Source organism: Lichenostomus cassidix, chromosome 10, assembly GCF_008360975.1.
Source record: "Lichenostomus cassidix isolate B80296 chromosome 10, HeHo_3.0, whole genome shotgun sequence".
Classification (NCBI taxonomy): Eukaryota; Metazoa; Chordata; class Aves; order Passeriformes; family Meliphagidae; genus Lichenostomus; species Lichenostomus cassidix.
The window spans coordinates 16420435-16436839 of record NC_139491.1 but is presented as its reverse complement, the minus strand read 5'-3'; the positions used below and the strand labels follow the sequence as shown (position 1 = coordinate 16436839).

Genomic DNA, 16405 nt, shown 5'->3' with positions numbered 1-16405 from the left:
CAAACACAATGGAATGACCGATGAAGCTGTTTTTCTGAGGTCATCTTTTTGAACTCTTTATTTTTTTCCCCACAGTTTTCACATGTGAAATCTCAGTAACACAAAGTCCCAGGTCAGAAGAGATCAGCAATATAGATGAGATCAGCAAGAAGAGCTACATGTTATTAAAGTTCTCACTCACTTTCATTTTTCTAAGGCAAAAAGAAACATACTCAAAGTTACGCTGACACACAAGCATTTAGCTAAAATCACTACTGACTTCATAAAGCAAAAGTTCAGTCTTTAAAAAAAAAGTCTTAAAACATAATAATCAAACTGGACCTTGAGAAACTGTGGTAGCCTTTCAGAAATATAGGGACATTTCAACTTACCATTAAAACATGCAAACAAAAGATGAATATTTAGAAGAGAGAAAATACTCATGCTTATATAGCTGAAGGCAAAGAGTAAGTAATTGCAGACAGACCAGAATCATTAGTGTGGCATAACTGCAGGTGACTAAAGGCATCTCTGAGTAAACTTCAAAACAGGTTCTGTGGCTAAAAGTGTCCCACTAAAGACTTCAGTTCCTCAGGATTTTCATCATATTTTCCAGGAAGCTTTGGGAAAGCAAGAGGTTGATTTAAATAAGCTGCAGAGCTTTTGTCCAAAGTATTAAAGCTGTCACTTCTCTTGTAGAAAAAGTCAAAGAAAAAGAGTGCAGTAAGTCCTAACTGGAAGGTAACTGAGGCTGGTGCCTTAACAGAAGCGGTTACAACATAAGGCAAAGCCAAGGCACTGAGCAGATTCTTGCAGATTAAATTCAGCTCTGGAAGACAGGATGTTTGTCTAAAACCTTGGCAGTGAAAGATCGTTGTTTTTGGCACTAATCACAATCACTGTTTAAGTCCCTGTGCTATACAGTTACCAATAAAGAATGCATTTGATTTCTCTGGAACTGAGAAAGTGCAGAAACATTAATGCAAAAAATACTGTAGACCAGTTATGATTAGATGGGAATATAAGTGTTAACCCTTTCCCAGATGTGGCTATTACTGGTCTATCTAGTTCTGTGTAGATCAGAGGAACTGGACTGGCTATTTCATTCTGAGCAACCTGCTCTATGGATTTGAACAAATTCTCTCCCTTCCTGCAACATAATTTTGCCAACTGTAAACAGGAGTGACTCATTTGTAGTGCTCTATAAAGGACACATAAGAAATGGTTTCTTAGAGCAGATTATTTTTATGAATGCTTGAAATCTACTACGGTGATCTTGGAATGGGTATGAGGGGAAGGTGGGTCTGAAAGCACTGCAGTAAAGTGCAAGGGCCAAGCATCCTCTCTGAGGTCTGAAACATTGTCCTTTAGATATCTCTTAAGCATGATTAAACCATCCCAAACTGAGGCAACTATATTGCAGACAGAGTATGAAGGATTTTTTTTTTTTTAATTATGTAAATATGTGCTACAGCATTTGGTGAACTGGGACATAAATACCTTTTCTGTTTTGGAAGCAAGGCTTATAAACTATCTGGCAGTACCTCCTTAATATATGCAATGTACTTATGGGCAAACTGGAAAATGTACAATACAGGGCAAACACATATTTATAACATATCCACTGCCCAGAATCTGACCATTCTTTCCAAGACTTAATCAGGTCAATAGTTCAGTGACTTACGTTCAATTAAATATTTTAATCAATAACTTAGACTATACAATGCAATTGGAATGCAAAAATAATGAACTATTATGCTGCAAGCCTCCCTATTAACCTTTTTACTTGTTCAATTGCCCCTTACAAAATATAGCCACAACAACCTGACTTTGAACCACATTCAAAGAATGAAGAAGATGAATGAGAAGACGAGCATAACACAGGTAATTCTTCTATAATAAAAGGGTTACATGAGCCCCTAGACAGGGCTGAATAGTGATCTGTGTGGCACTGAAGATTCCAATTAATTTTATTAAATTCAGCACTTAAGGAGCAAGAATGTTATTAAGAAAATAGCCACCAACATTTCCTCACTGTCCTAATGCAGCCTCTTTTCCACAACTTGAAAATGCCTCTGAGACTGTTAAATTAACATGTGATTCAGTATCATGAGGGAATTTTCATCTTCAAAAGTTCTGACCTTCTAAACTTAATTCTCCATGTAATTTTTTTAATAAAGAGATGTTTAACTTTGTAGCAAAACCTGTTACAGATAACCATGCCAAAAGAAACCTTCTTCACCTGGATAAACCCTCACAGTGGAAATTTTAGAATGGTACAAAGTCAGCAGCCCTTATTATTAATATAAAAAAGAAATAAACATACTTCAAGAAAATAACCAGTACGGAAATAAAATCGTATTTGTTAGATAAGCTTTACATCATCCAAATGAGGCAGTATGTGACTAAGCCCCACATAGTATTTTTCCTGCCAAACTAAACACAAGTGACTTGCACAGGTGGAAAACTGATGTGTACATATTGGTAAAAGATGTTGCAGGAGGAAAGAATCCAGCTTTCATAAACAAAAGAGAAAGGCAAAGGCAAACAAACTGGTAAAGAAAGATAAGGTCAAAATGGATCCAAGAATGTCAAACATCGTGGTTTAGTTTTTAAGTCTTTAGGCAATAATGTGCAAGCAAAAAGGATTGATTTTAATGGAGTCTCTAAAGTAGTGCCTAGAATGTTTTCAACAAAAATTAAAATAGTGCTGCAGAGAAAATATGAGCAGACAGCAAACTTGCTAAATAACTTTTTTCTAGCAGTTTCAAGTACCTATTTTCATAGATATTTTAAAATATTATAGCCTAAAACATGCATAGGGTCTCTATAGCCCCACAACTCCTTATTCAGCTAACCATCACTAAAAGAGAAGCTTTTTCAATCTTGTTTCTGTCATGAAGAATGAATAGAAAAAGCTATCACATGATCAGAGACATAATATACAGATCTGGTGAGCCACACAGAATGCACAAAGGATCCCCCTTTAACATGAGTGTAATTATGGCAGAAACAGCCCCTTCTGGTAGCAACATTAAAGTACTTACAATGCAGCTGAGCAGTGGCAAGATTTCTGGCATAGTTTTCATACGGAGAACTGGAGTACCCACACACAGAGTTATATTTGACATGGAAAAAACGTTGAATGAAATGTAAATCATAACAAATATAAAAGAAAAAATTGCCTTCCCCCCAACACCACCAAGAATCCAACATCCTTGAATAACTGGTGTTTGATTTTTCTATATATTTGTGTGGTCAGCATGTACTTAATGTACTTTAAGGATATTGAATGGTCACAATGTATACCTGATACAAAGATACTGACATCACAAAGAAGAACTCATAGTTTTGTCTGTGCAGCAGAACTTGAAATAGAATATTCTCCTGTCACCTGAGAATTTTAACCTCTTACAGGCAACTTCAGCTTTATTTTGCTTAAGGAGCAAAATAATCCTTTGCATGACCACCAGCGCAACACAAGTCACAAATACCTGAATGCAGGAAAAAACAACAGGGAAATAAAGAACTCCTTCAAGGTGCTTATTGTTGGTGAAGACCAAACTAAAATATATTACTTAGTAATTTTTATGGCCAGATAAATACTATACAAAATGATGTAGTAGTATGACTGCAAACTCCATTGTGCCTCTCTTGGGGTTAAAACTTTAAAAGGAAGGGAAGACAGTACAGTGAGAGTTCAAAACCCTGGAAACTCCAGCATAGAATTTCAAAACTATCTTAGACAGAAAGTTCTTCCACTGCAACAAAGTGCACTAATTTGAGAAAAAAACGGGGCTTGTACTGCTTTTTGTTTTTTAAAATGTTTTTTTTTTAAAGTGACAAAATGGCACTTATTTATAGCTAAGTAAATGACAGCAAGTTGTTAACAGAGCTGTAACTCATTTGACTAAAAAGATGTGCATTTGGCATCATAAATTTTGTGCCACAGAAACATATTCCATTAACATGACCAACCCCAATGTATTTAATGTAAATAACCTGAATATGGAAAAGCAGGTTTCAGAAATCATGACAATTATGGGCAGATAACACTCTTTTTTAACCATGATGCAATTAAATGAGGAGAAAACTTACAGTATTAAGGGTACCTGCCCCTAAACCAAGCCCAAAGGAAAAAAAAACCCCAAAACCCAAGAGGTTTGAAAACATATGTAGGGATGATAAATGCCATAGTCCTGGGCTGAATATCTTAGCAGTTTGGACCGATGAAAAACAAAAATACACTCATGATCTAAACATATTTAGTTTGAGGAGGTTTCTAGATTTACATACTCCCTTCATTAGGAATTAAGTTATGAACATGCACAAAAATCAAAGGGAAAGGGACAGATGCAGTAAGTCTGGAATTCAATTTTTGTTTCAAAACTTTTCTAACTTTTGAGACTTCTGATGTATAAAAGTTTAGACAAATGATAAAATGTTCAAATTATTTTCTGAATAGTTGGGGAAATGAGACTAGACTATTTGTACACAAAGAACTTTGAGGCATTTTGTTTTTAATTTGCATACAGTTCTTAGAGTGAATTCCACATGTAGAAGGGTGAGATACAACAGAGCTCATTTATCATTTCACAAGTTAACAGAACAAAGTAAACATCTGTCCTTCTTATTAATTAGCATCTACCCCTTATTCCAACTTGTCACTTCCTGCTGCAAGTCCCCATGCCAAAGAAATGCATGGAATAGTTCCAAACTCCACAGACATTCATACATGGACTTCAGTGATACTGCAACTTATAACCACAAGAAAAAATTGAAAGACTTCAGATGACCTTATATTCTCTTCATGGTTCACAAATGAAGACCCAAAATTCAGAGTAAAAAAATACTTCAGTTGTCCAGCTCAGCTATTCATCTGACTGTGGCTCCTCTATGGAGCACACAGCTAAGGAGAAAATACTTTCTGTCACGTAAGAGGGGGCACTAAATCAGAAACAGAGAAGTCTCAAAATAGCTGTGCTAAAATGGACCTCCCAAACACTTTTCTCTGGAGCACAATTTGAACATGCTCTTACCTTCTACCTACTGATAAAGTTTTCAAGCTATATGATTTCCATACACAGAGGCATTTGACCAGGTTTTTTTGGCTTATATCAAACTGGCAAATACCATCCTGACCAAAGTATATTACATCAGTATTATACCTACAATAAAATAGAGGCATGGTGCTAAAGACAACATTGTCTTTCTTCATGCTTTAATGAGATCAAATAATAGTTAAACACAGATTGAAAGGGGAGCAATAACAAATCTATCTTGCAGATCTTTCCGAAAAAGACATCGGAAAGTGAGGCTATCCAGGTAAGACAAGAGAAAGGCATAAGCTGCAAAGGAGTTGAACCTACCAACAGCAGCAGAAAATCCCCATCACTAGAGCGCTCTTTATTTAGGTCTTACAGCAATAAATACCAGTTTAGCCTTCTGCCCAAAGACTTACAGGAAGCCTTTTTCTTGGTGTAGGATTCCAGACAGTGACACTGTTCACAGTGAGTTGAATGAAAAAAACCAAATTGATTGTGTTGAAGTGGCAAATCAAAGAACTTGGAATTGCACATCTCTGATAGTACAGGGTTTGCATTTGCACACAAGCCTACACATCACAGCGCATCTGTCAATGCCAGTGATTCCATTTAGGATATACCAGTCTTTTTCCTCTCATGATTGTGGATTCTCCAGCAACTCTACTGAGTCTGAAATACATCAGTATCAGAGAAGAGACAATAAAAATCTTTGTACACTTCAATATTTATTTATTCTCTAGCAATTTTTTTGCTATATATTTAGTACTAGTGTGACAAAATTCCTGATAATTCTATCTCATGCAGGTAACTTAAATGAGGAGTTAGCACTATCTAAACTGATGAACCTACCACTAGGGGGTTACTGGGGAGTCTACAAGACAAGTATTTTCTGCAGCAATGACACCTAGGTGGGTATGCACAGAACACAACAGGCTCAGCTGAACGTACCTGGCAGGGTCTAAGGACAGCACGGCCTTCAGAAGGACTGGAGGGGCAACATCCTTTGACCTAAACAGACTTGCCATTGTTGTTTAAGAGGGCTTGAGTTGGAGACATGTAGGAAACTATTGTTAGGAGAGATGGTGTTTCTGTAGTTAGTCAACTAGTTTAACTTTTGCTAGTTAAAGTTGCTGTGATTTGTGTTCTCTCTTTGACAGAGTAAGATGTCTTACACTACCCAAATTGCTATTGTTTAGGTCACAACAGAGATACTGTGAGCATACTGTACCTTTCTGCAGCTGAAGACAAAGAGTGCTTGTTGCTGCTATTCCTTCTCTGCAATTCCGTGGTGAATACATTTTCATCAATAGCAACTATGAAAACAAACTCTCTAGAGTCCAAATTTTTAAAAAATATATTACAGGAAAAATTGTCAATCTACTTGTAAATCACTTATTCTTTTCTCCTACAATTCCCACAGGTTTTAAAACATAATAATTATAAATGTAATTATTAAAATAATAACAAGAGTTGTGATAGTCTTTTGTCGTACTGGGCATTTCCCTTTTTTAACTGAGATACATTCTAACAGAAATACCACAGTACGAACCAGATAATTTCAATTATAAAACAAAATGCAAACTATTCAGTCCAATGTTAGAGCATGTGTATGTGTGTATAATACTGTAAAAGTAGTCACACATTAGAGGTATATAATTGAAACAGCATTTTCTTTCATGAACCTGCTATTATTGAGGCAGTGACAAGGTTTCCATTTCTTTGTTTTTTGAGCTCTTTAAAGAATGGCTATTGCCACATTTTGTAAACCTACATACTGTACAAGCAGAAGCTTGTTGGTATCAGGTAAGGAGTAATACTAGTAGTGCAAACAGCTGCAGAGACAAATCCTCCAGTTTTGGGGTGAACCAGCTATATAACACTGAAAGAGGACAGGCTTCTTCTTCAAACCCACACTCATCCATGTTTCTCCACTCAGCTGTACATCCTTCTCCATCTTGGTCTTCTTTTTACAAGGGTACTTGGGGGAGAACCACCAGCTCATGTGATATTTATCAAAAGAAAGATTTCTTGACTCTTTTCCTACTAATATTATCACTGTTTTAGAACAAGTCAAGGAATGATAAATACCTCAAGCATCAGGAAGGTGACAATAATACTGACTTAGTATCTTTAGTAAAAAGTGAAACATTCTCTCCTGAGATATAAGTCAAGGGAGGAACAGGAATGATGAACCTAACACTGTACCATTATTTGATCATTATGCACCTCAGCTGAGCAGATGGGAAAGAACAAGTGTTTATTGCCCTCTGCTCATCCAAAGCTATGACAGGCAGTTTATTTAGCTAAGTGCTTGGCATACCAGTATGCTGTCAGAGCAGTTCTCAATGTGCTGTCCCCCTTTAGCTTATTTCTTTAAAAGAAAAAAAAAAGAGAAAAAAAAAGAAAACAAAAGAAAAACAAGGACTAAAAATCTCAGCAGGTTAACCCTCATCTTCTCTCAGCTCTGTGGGTAGAAATTTGTATTGCTGTTGGCGGATCTGAGCCAGTTTTTTCCTTGCCTCTTCCAGCTCTCTCTCCTTCTTCAGCATTTCTTCTTGGGCTGCAATGATCTAGAAAACAGAAGCATAAATTATGACAGCAAGGAACACTGTCTGTAAAATAAGATTTCTTTCCTTGTGACACCACAGTCACAGCTGGCCTTTGAGCATTCTCCAGAAAAGCACCAAATATCAATGACTTCACCAGGAACTGCTCAAATTTTTCCGGATCCCAGGACTAGGCCATCAAGAAAAGTATTTTTTCTTAAAATACTTGTTTCTTAAAGGGGACTTAAAAAAAAAGAGAAAAAGAATCTACCACCATAGTTTTACTGTGCATCCATGAAGAATTTTACAGTGCTACATTCTCCCAACATTCAGCAGGGTGGGGGTTTAGAACATGCAGAATAAGCACCATGTCTTAACATCATATCTGAGTGACAGTAAAACTGAACATTCCTTACTGCAGGAATCCACAGTATTTTCCTACATCTCAGAATGCCAAAGAAAAAATGACAGTAGTACAGACATGCAGAAATAATCAAGCCCAGTATCTTTTAAGTAGTGAGTGCATTATATCATGTACCTCATTCATTATAAGGAATCTAGAAGTTGGTACGTCAAAGCCTTGAAATCTACTTTTAAATATCATTATTATTTCCCAATAATTATTGTGGTCACAGTAACAAAACATCACCATTTTTTATCTCTCTATTTCTTTGCTTAAATATATGCAAAACTATTGTTTCTTTAAGATTTGGGAACATATAAACTACTTAAGAGAATTTTGAAAAGAATCAGAACAAAAATAAAAGCTATTGGACAATGGTAACTGCTATTACAGCAAATGCTCAGTGGACAAGTGCAGACACCATGCAGCACATCACTGTGCTCTTATGTCCGTGGTTACCTTACACTGAGACATCAAATTATTTATCATGCATTTCTAAATAGATTTATCCAGCCTGCAAAGCAGCAGGTGGACATTGTAACACTGCTTATTTCTGTAATGGTATTTCCCTGCTTCATTTCTGGAGTGATTGTACCAACCTGAGCAATGCCACCCACAAACTTTGTTTTGACCACAACGTCGTCGTCCTCTGCTTTTCCAAATGCTGCTTTTTGGGCTGCCCTGACCAGATTGTCTGATGCACGCTTGACAGCATTTCCTGCAGCCTTTGAGAAAGACAAGAAACTTAGTCATAAGGACAATGCATAACTAATATGGATTTGTCTGAACATCAAAACTAAAACATCTTTGCCTGACTGCACACAAAAGGTATGGGGTTTTTTCCCCAGTGAAAAGCAAATTAATCTTTGAAAATCAGTACTACAGACACTAACAAAATCCCTTTATTTAAGAAGCTGAAATTTGGAGAAGTCACAAATGAGATTTTTTTTTTCCCTACAGTTTGAAATAAAACAGTGGATGAAATTGCAAGTTATATTATGCTGATCAGATTTTTTTTTTTTTGAGGAAGAACAGGAGCCAAAAGCTAGTGTATAAAGACATTATACAACAATTTTTTTAAATCAATGGAGTTTCATCAGGGCAAGTTAGCAACTTACGCAGCCATGGTTATCTCACATATAAACGTTCATTTCCTAAAATTTCTCCAATTTCTAAAGAGAAACAGTCAAACATTTGTAATACATCTTTTCTTGACTGAATACTTCGAGCAGGCCAAGACAGCCTGCACCCACATGCTGGAGATACTCTGGCACTAGGAAGGGAAGCCACATGGAGCAGCTCTGAACTTCCCCTGCCTTCCCAGTCCTATCCCATATTTCCAGCTGCATCTCCCTTTCAATTCTTCCTCGCTGAAATGACCTGAGGACAAATTATTTGAAATTTGCTCTGCTCAGTCTGGAGCTCATCCAGAAGGAATGGAAACATTTCCAATTGTTTCATTAAGTTTTGGAAGATTCTGTAACACTGCATTCCAAAATTACATTAATGGGAAGTGCAGTTCAAATTGGGATATGAAGGAGAAAACCAAGACACTCAAAGCCCTAAACCCAACCTACTGATTAAAGCTGTGTGAATTTCTGCTGGGGGCAAAGCCAGCTGAAAAGTCTCAGTAGTTTTGGCAAGTCCAGCAGGAAAATATTTACTGGACATAAACTCATTGTTTTTGCTATGATAAAGGACATGGTTTCTAAGTGCAAACTGCTCTTCCTTTCACCGTTCATTAAAATGAAGCTTGGTAAAATGGCAAAGTTCAATTTCAATCCATGCTTGGGCTTGTTTCCTTTTCACATTCCCTTCTGATTTCTCACATTTGATATCTATTTAATAATATTTGCCCACAATGACTGAGAACCCTGAATTTCCTGTCAGAGCTGAGGAAAGTCTCTAGTACTTGATTTGCTTTTTGTTTCTATTGTTTCTTCTGCATTTAAAATTCCTTTGGACCCATCCTGGCACTTGGATTTTACATTAAAAAAAAAATGATGACATCAGTTCCTCATGCTCAGACAGGTACTTAGTCATATGTATTTCTGCTGGATTTGATTCTGCCTATCCGTACCTGAACTGTTGAACTGAGTGTCCATTACTAGCATCTGTGCAAGTACAAGAAAAAGAGAAATTTCACTATTTACCAAAGATGGTATAAAAAACCAGCTGAAATAGTTCTTATGTTCCAGGCTGAGCCGGCAGGGCATGATGTCAGAGAAGGCTGCAGTAATTTAAAAAATTTCCATCCTCAAACAAAACTTCTGGATATGGTAGATTTTACCCCTCAAAGCACAGTATTAATTCAGCAACAGTTCAGAGAAGCTCAGCGTGAAATGGATGTGTAAATTAAAGGGAACTGGTTTCATGTAAAAAAAGCTCAATCAGACTTAAGTCGAGATGTTGCATTAGGGTCTCTTCTTATTTCTGTCTAACAATGATTCTCCATTTTAGAAATGCTCTGTCTACCACTGCTGTCTCTTGACTCTTTGAAACAAAAGAAGACTGACCACAATCCAGGCTAGCACTTAGAGAAACACTTTGTTCAACACATGCAGAATCTTGGAGTGCTAAAACAGTGTTTACATAGCACTACCATGGGTTTTCAGTAATTACAAACACAAGTACCTGTAGTCTCCTCATGGCTTCAGAGTCATGATCAGCCTTGACTTTGCAAGCCACAAGCAACTGTGCTGTAGAAGCTGCAACTTGTTTGGCAGATGAGATGAGTTTCTCCTCACTAGCATGGCCTTGAACTGAGGCATTTGCTGCTTCACAGAGATTGCTGGTTGCAGCTGCCACCATTCGGGCCTAGAAGGCAGTAAAAAAAAGTCAGTGTGTATTCTCACAGGGTATTGTTTCTTCAGAGAAGGTGCCAGTTTTCTCAAGAGAAATAGTTACTCACAGCGGAAATAAGTCCCTGAGACCACTGTCCATCATCAGCTGCATTTGCAGGGATTGCTCCAACCTGAAAAAACAGTTCAGAGATGGCTTACAAGAAAACTGAAAATACAGTTGCTTTGTCTCAGAATTAGACAAGCAGTAATCCATTAAAAAAAAGGAAACACCTGTACCTGTGACTGTGCCCAGCACATTGAGGAGCAGAAAATCCAACTGGAAGTCAGTTGTCAGAGTAACTGTGCTTCCAGCACACATCTGCCTGCTCAGGAAGTGTCCAACTTACTGTACTGTTTCAACTGACCCATTCTTGGAACACACAGAAGTTAATTACAAGAATAACCAGTAATTACCAGAGTACTGGTGGTTGAAGCCACAGCCTAAGCAACAGTTCCTAATCTCCCAGGCTTTAAAATAACTTACTTCTATCTCCATAATACATTTGAATTTGCATTATTCTTTCATCTCTTCTGATCCTAGCTCTGTGGAAAGGTACAGATGAGAAAGTTTCACAGGGAAGCCCCCTAAGTGCCTTCATGCCTAATAATGGCACTTTAGGAGAGCAGCCCACTTTTCTGCATGGCTTTTCCACTGAAGTGTTCATGGCCTCAGCAGTACCACCAACAATTTGGAAACAGTTTTCTTCCCATGTTAGATGAAAGCAATGACACTAAACTCTACAGTTGGTTGCCAGACCCACACCCCCAGCTGCCTGGGTCTGGGTGTTTCAGGGAGAGAAGCTGGAAGATGTGAAATGTAAACATGGTGCAGAAACTTGTGTTTTAAAAGAAAAGGAAACAGATTCCTGCGTAATGAGAAATCCAGGGAATGAAATAAAATAATTAAGTGCAGCATCAACATAAACAGAAGATATGTTCTCTCCTAGCTGTGGTGACGTTTTTATGTAACTAAAAAAAAAAAAAAAATCAGTTATACAAAAAACCCCACTAATTCCCTAAATTATTTAGGTTTCAAGGTTTTATTGCCGCATCATCCCCTGAAAACATATTTTTAAGTAGACCACAGATGAGTGCTCTGTGCTCCTGCTAGAACCAAGGGCTTCCCAGAATCCTGGCTGAAGTAGACAGCATAGCCTGATTGTGGGATCCATGATACAGCCTGCTCCAAGTTAAAAATTAGCTGAAAATGGAAACCATAACTACACAGCAACAATGGTCCTATAATAAATTGTTCTCACAGGCAACATATCTGGTCAATGTTTAGATTTTAAGTTTCAAAGTGCACTGTGAAAAATAGTGATGGATATGAAATGATTTACAAACCCCTCAATTCTGACCACACCAAAAAGATATCACGTTGTAAACACTCTTTCCATTGGATCCAACAAAAACTACAAGCACAGTCACTTAAATGTACTGAATTTACCTGCAGGCCTTGTCCCCACTGAATCCCAAGATGCTGAGGGCACAGTTACTAGTCCCAAGTAGTTAGTTATTATTATTATTAGTCCCAAGTAGTAGTTATTCTAGTCCCAAGTAGTATTGCAGATGGTACCAGTTGGGTTTGGTATAAAAAACTGGTATATAGTCCCACAAACTGCCGTGTGGGACCATACATTACTAGCTTGAAGCACCTTCATGAAGTGAAAACCCCCCAGTGTTAAACTCCCCACAACTGAATCATTTGAAGAGCCAAACACTTGATTACACTTGTGAGGTTTAAATAAACATAACTGTGGCATTTTTTAAAATCAGGGCCAGGGGTGAGGTCTAGGCTATGTATTGTGATGAGCAATGAACAATTTACATTTTCATTCGTCATTCCCAAGCTTCATTCCTACTGTTTTTAACCAAGAACAGTTAGGAGACTAGATTCAATTTTGATGCTTTCCCCCATTATGTTGCTGTGTGTCCTGTTTACCCACCTTTCCCTGAGCCACCAGTTCCCTCTGGGCTGCTGAAGCTGACTTCACAAGGGCACTGGTAGCAGCTGCAATGGATTTAGCTGCTTCCAGGATCTGTTCTTCAAAATCCAGAGTCTCATCTGCTTGCTATAACCAAGAAAAAACAATGTTAAACATTCACCTGCAAGCAATTATACTTTCAAGGCTGAGGACATACACAAAGACAAGAAGATTCTGGAGCACATCAGTAAATTCAGTAAGACATAGAACAATTTTCTGCAAACCAGCTTGGACTAAAGCTGGGAGTCAATATAAATTAAGTATTAGCTTGCCCTTGTGGCTGCTCACACAGAGTATCACACAAGATACTTAAAGAATGTCATCAACTTTCTAATGCATTATCTCCACTAGGACTACTCTAAGCTACGTTCAGAAAAATGCAGGTCTGAAAAGAAATTCTTGTTTTTCCTATCAAGATTATCTTTGTAGTGCCGTAATCATGGCTTCCAGGATTGCTAAACTAGGAAAAGCATTTTCTAAATACTTAAAGACTTCAGGCATTGAAAAAGAACAATGATAAATGTGTGTTGTCTCATTCACCTGTACTAAGGAATGTTAAGTAGATAACAAGCAAGAGCATAGACTTAACAGCTTTTGGTAAGAGCTGTCATCGCACAGAAAGCAGCTTTGTGCAGTAGTCCAGTTTAGTGATCTTGGAGATACGAAGTTCCAAAGGCCTGCCTGGGACACTTCAGTCATCCAAGCATGTCCTTCAACAAGTACGTCAAAATGAGCTGCTTTTTATGTGGTTTCTTCCTATCTGAGATGCAAATTTATTGTTCTATAAAAACAATTTTGCTGACTTTCTAGTAAGTCCATATAAGCATGCTTACTAGCTTCTGAACAGTTAGCAAAATAGATAGATATGAACAGTTATTGTTATTTTAAACAGAACCAGGCCTGGGCCATGTATTCTGATAGTTTTTTATATAAAATAATCCAACAGAATGTATTTTGTTTGTGATCCAATCACAAGCCTACCAGAATCCAAGTCAGTATGATGAGTAGGGTTAGTGGCTACAGCATCAGGACATTATACCTTGTGAGAGATGAGGCTTTTGAAATATGGTTTTATCCTAAGTTTGGCAACCACAGCATTCTTGTGTCACACATCTAACTGTAGAAACACCAGCCAGGCGGGTTGCGAGTTAGAAAACTGGGCACTTCATTTGCAAGTCTAAGCACACCCATCTAAATTTAAGTCAAGTTTCATTCTCCTGTTACTGCAGTTGGATGAAATAGTAGACAAGTATAAAATGATAAAAGATAATGGTGAGTAATTGCAAAATAGCCCATCAAGCAGCGTCCAGTCCTACAGCACATAACTGTCATAGAACTAAAAGTTCAGGAGATGAAATAATAGCATCCACAGACTCCAGAAAAATGGAATAATCTGAAAATAAAAACTGATGTGCAGATAAAGATGTTTGGCACTTGAAAGTTTTGGGGTTTTTTTTTAGGAAAAGCCACCTAATCCATGGAAAAAGTATTTGTCTTGCCTTGCTATTGGGCTATTCCCATCAACTAAAGTAAATGTCTTTGTAATAAAAGAAATCGCTTTGGAAAGTGAGCAAGTCATGTTCCACATAAAGTTTTGGCAGTGCTTGCAGCGCAACATCATGACCATTATTATACCTAAGTGCAGTCACATCAGCCCTCTACAGGCCTCAAGTCTTACTTATTTCAATCACAACATTGCCAAAGTGATTAAATGGAACCCAGTAGAGTCTCTATCAGAATTATAGTCCTTATTAAAACAGATGCATTATTGATTTTGGTTTGACTAAAGACAGAAACTGAAGTATCAACAAAAGTACCACTGAATGACACTAAATTTAACAGACTGTTACTGCACTTTAAAAACACAGTTATTGCACTTTTACTTTTGTCCAACACTTGTTGCTATTAAGTTTTTAAATTTTCATTTTCAACATAAAATATATTCTGTGCATTACTCTTTATATGAGAGCATTGACAGGAATTCAGACTTAAGCGAGTGAGAACTGCAATGTCTGCTTATTTATTACAAAGGAGGTGTCAGTCTTTGTTGAAGTTTAATAAAATGCTTATGGCCATAGTCTGATCTATTGGACAGCTGTGTATGTGCCCAGGTGGAATTCAATTTGTGAAAAAACAGCCACCAAAAAGATGCTAAACAAAAGCAGTTGCTTGAACTTAGTTCAGGATAGTGAGTGGACTAAATATTGCACACAAATCTTAAGCAAAAATTACTACTTTTCAAAGAGGATGCCAAGAAATCAAAGCTCTCATTATCAAGAATGCCACTGTACAATGGCTGGATTAACTCTGACCGTGGAGCAGCAGGTGAAGCTCAGCAGGAAAACAGACAGCTAAACCTTAGTATCTCATCTGGTAACAGATTTTGCCCCCCTGGTGTACCAAATCAGTTTCTATCCAATTATATTGAAATCTGGGGGCTTGGGAAAACAAGCCATACCTTAAGTTTCTCAAACTTTTAAGTCTTACATTCCCTGACATCTCAACTTCTTTTACTTTTGAAGAAAAAAATTCTCTTGACAGTTGATCCCTTCTGTGAAGAATTTATTTTTGTAGCTGCCTTACACAGCATTCAAACTGTTGAATGCCTGCTGGCTTTTCATCTTTTCTAACAAATCCTTCTTTTCTAGTCCTTCCCTGTGGTTTTCCCTTCAGCATTCTCAGGTGTGACATACATCTAAGGGCTGAGTACTCAATGGGGGAGGCAGCTCAACGCTCAGCCAGCACTGTGGGGTGTTTCCTGCCTGTGCTCTCCCAAGAGCATTCCCTAGCAATAAGGACAGGGAGCAACACAAGACAGCACAGCAAAATGCCCGACAGGAAAAGTAATTATTCCACCATTCCCATTATTAAGAGAGTGTCTCCTAAACTAAGTTCACACCCATAAACAGTAGCCTCCCAACACGTGTCAGTTTACAGCCTTCATGAATGAAGTTGAGAGCAATGATGTGGTATATGGCAGAAAACATCACCTTGTGAGATTTTAGAGCAGATTTCTTTAGAAAACCAGATCTATGACAGAAGTGATTAGCCTCTGCTTCCTCAAGCAGCCCCCATGAGAATGAGCATATCATTTTCCTCAAGCTTAAACTAATGTGCTGTTATTACCTATGTACAGGTATAAATGGATTGGAAAATAAAGTCACCAGAACAAACATGAGTCTCACTACAAAGTCTGTACAATGGAATATCCTAAAAATGTTGATTATGTGGTTGAAAACAACAACAAAAAAAAAGATGTTTTTGCACCCTATTTTAACAATTTTTCTACAGCATCTCCATTATTAGGGGTAGCGTAAAGTCACGGTTAACAGGAAAACAAATGAGCCCCCAATCTCATTGCAAAACAGAAGCAAAAATTACAAAAGACAAACCGTTTTATTTTCAAGCACCTCTCATCTCCTATTTCATAACAAGCAAACCAATACGAGTAAGTTACTGCACTGAGCCATGGAAAACACAATAAGCATTTCAGTGAAAGCCAGTTCTTGGCACAGCTGTTGCTCACTGTCACAAAGAGCCCTACACAACTTAAAAGTCTCTCCAAGAGCAACTCTACTGATAAAGGAGCCCTCCATGTATGTAT

At 37.6% G+C, this 16405-nt stretch overlaps 1 protein-coding gene across 6 annotated transcripts in view; it reads right to left on the bottom strand.

Annotated features, from left to right (window-relative positions):
• Positions 1–4482: 4482 nt before the first annotated feature.
• TLN2 (talin 2) overlaps positions 4483–16405 on the bottom strand; it is a 143097-nt gene continuing 131174 nt past the window's right edge. For all 6 annotated transcript variants that reach the window (XM_085070862.1, XM_085070861.1, XM_085070860.1 and 3 more), the window contains 5 exons: positions 12763–12888; positions 10885–10947; positions 10608–10790; positions 8573–8698; positions 4483–7594 (listed from right to left, as the gene is read on the bottom strand). In XM_085070862.1, coding sequence (XP_084926988.1) covers positions 7466–7594; positions 8573–8698; positions 10608–10790; positions 10885–10947; positions 12763–12888 — 627 coding nt within the window. In that variant the 3' untranslated portion in view covers positions 4483–7465. The remainder of the gene's footprint in view (positions 7595–8572; positions 8699–10607; positions 10791–10884; positions 10948–12762; positions 12889–16405) is intronic.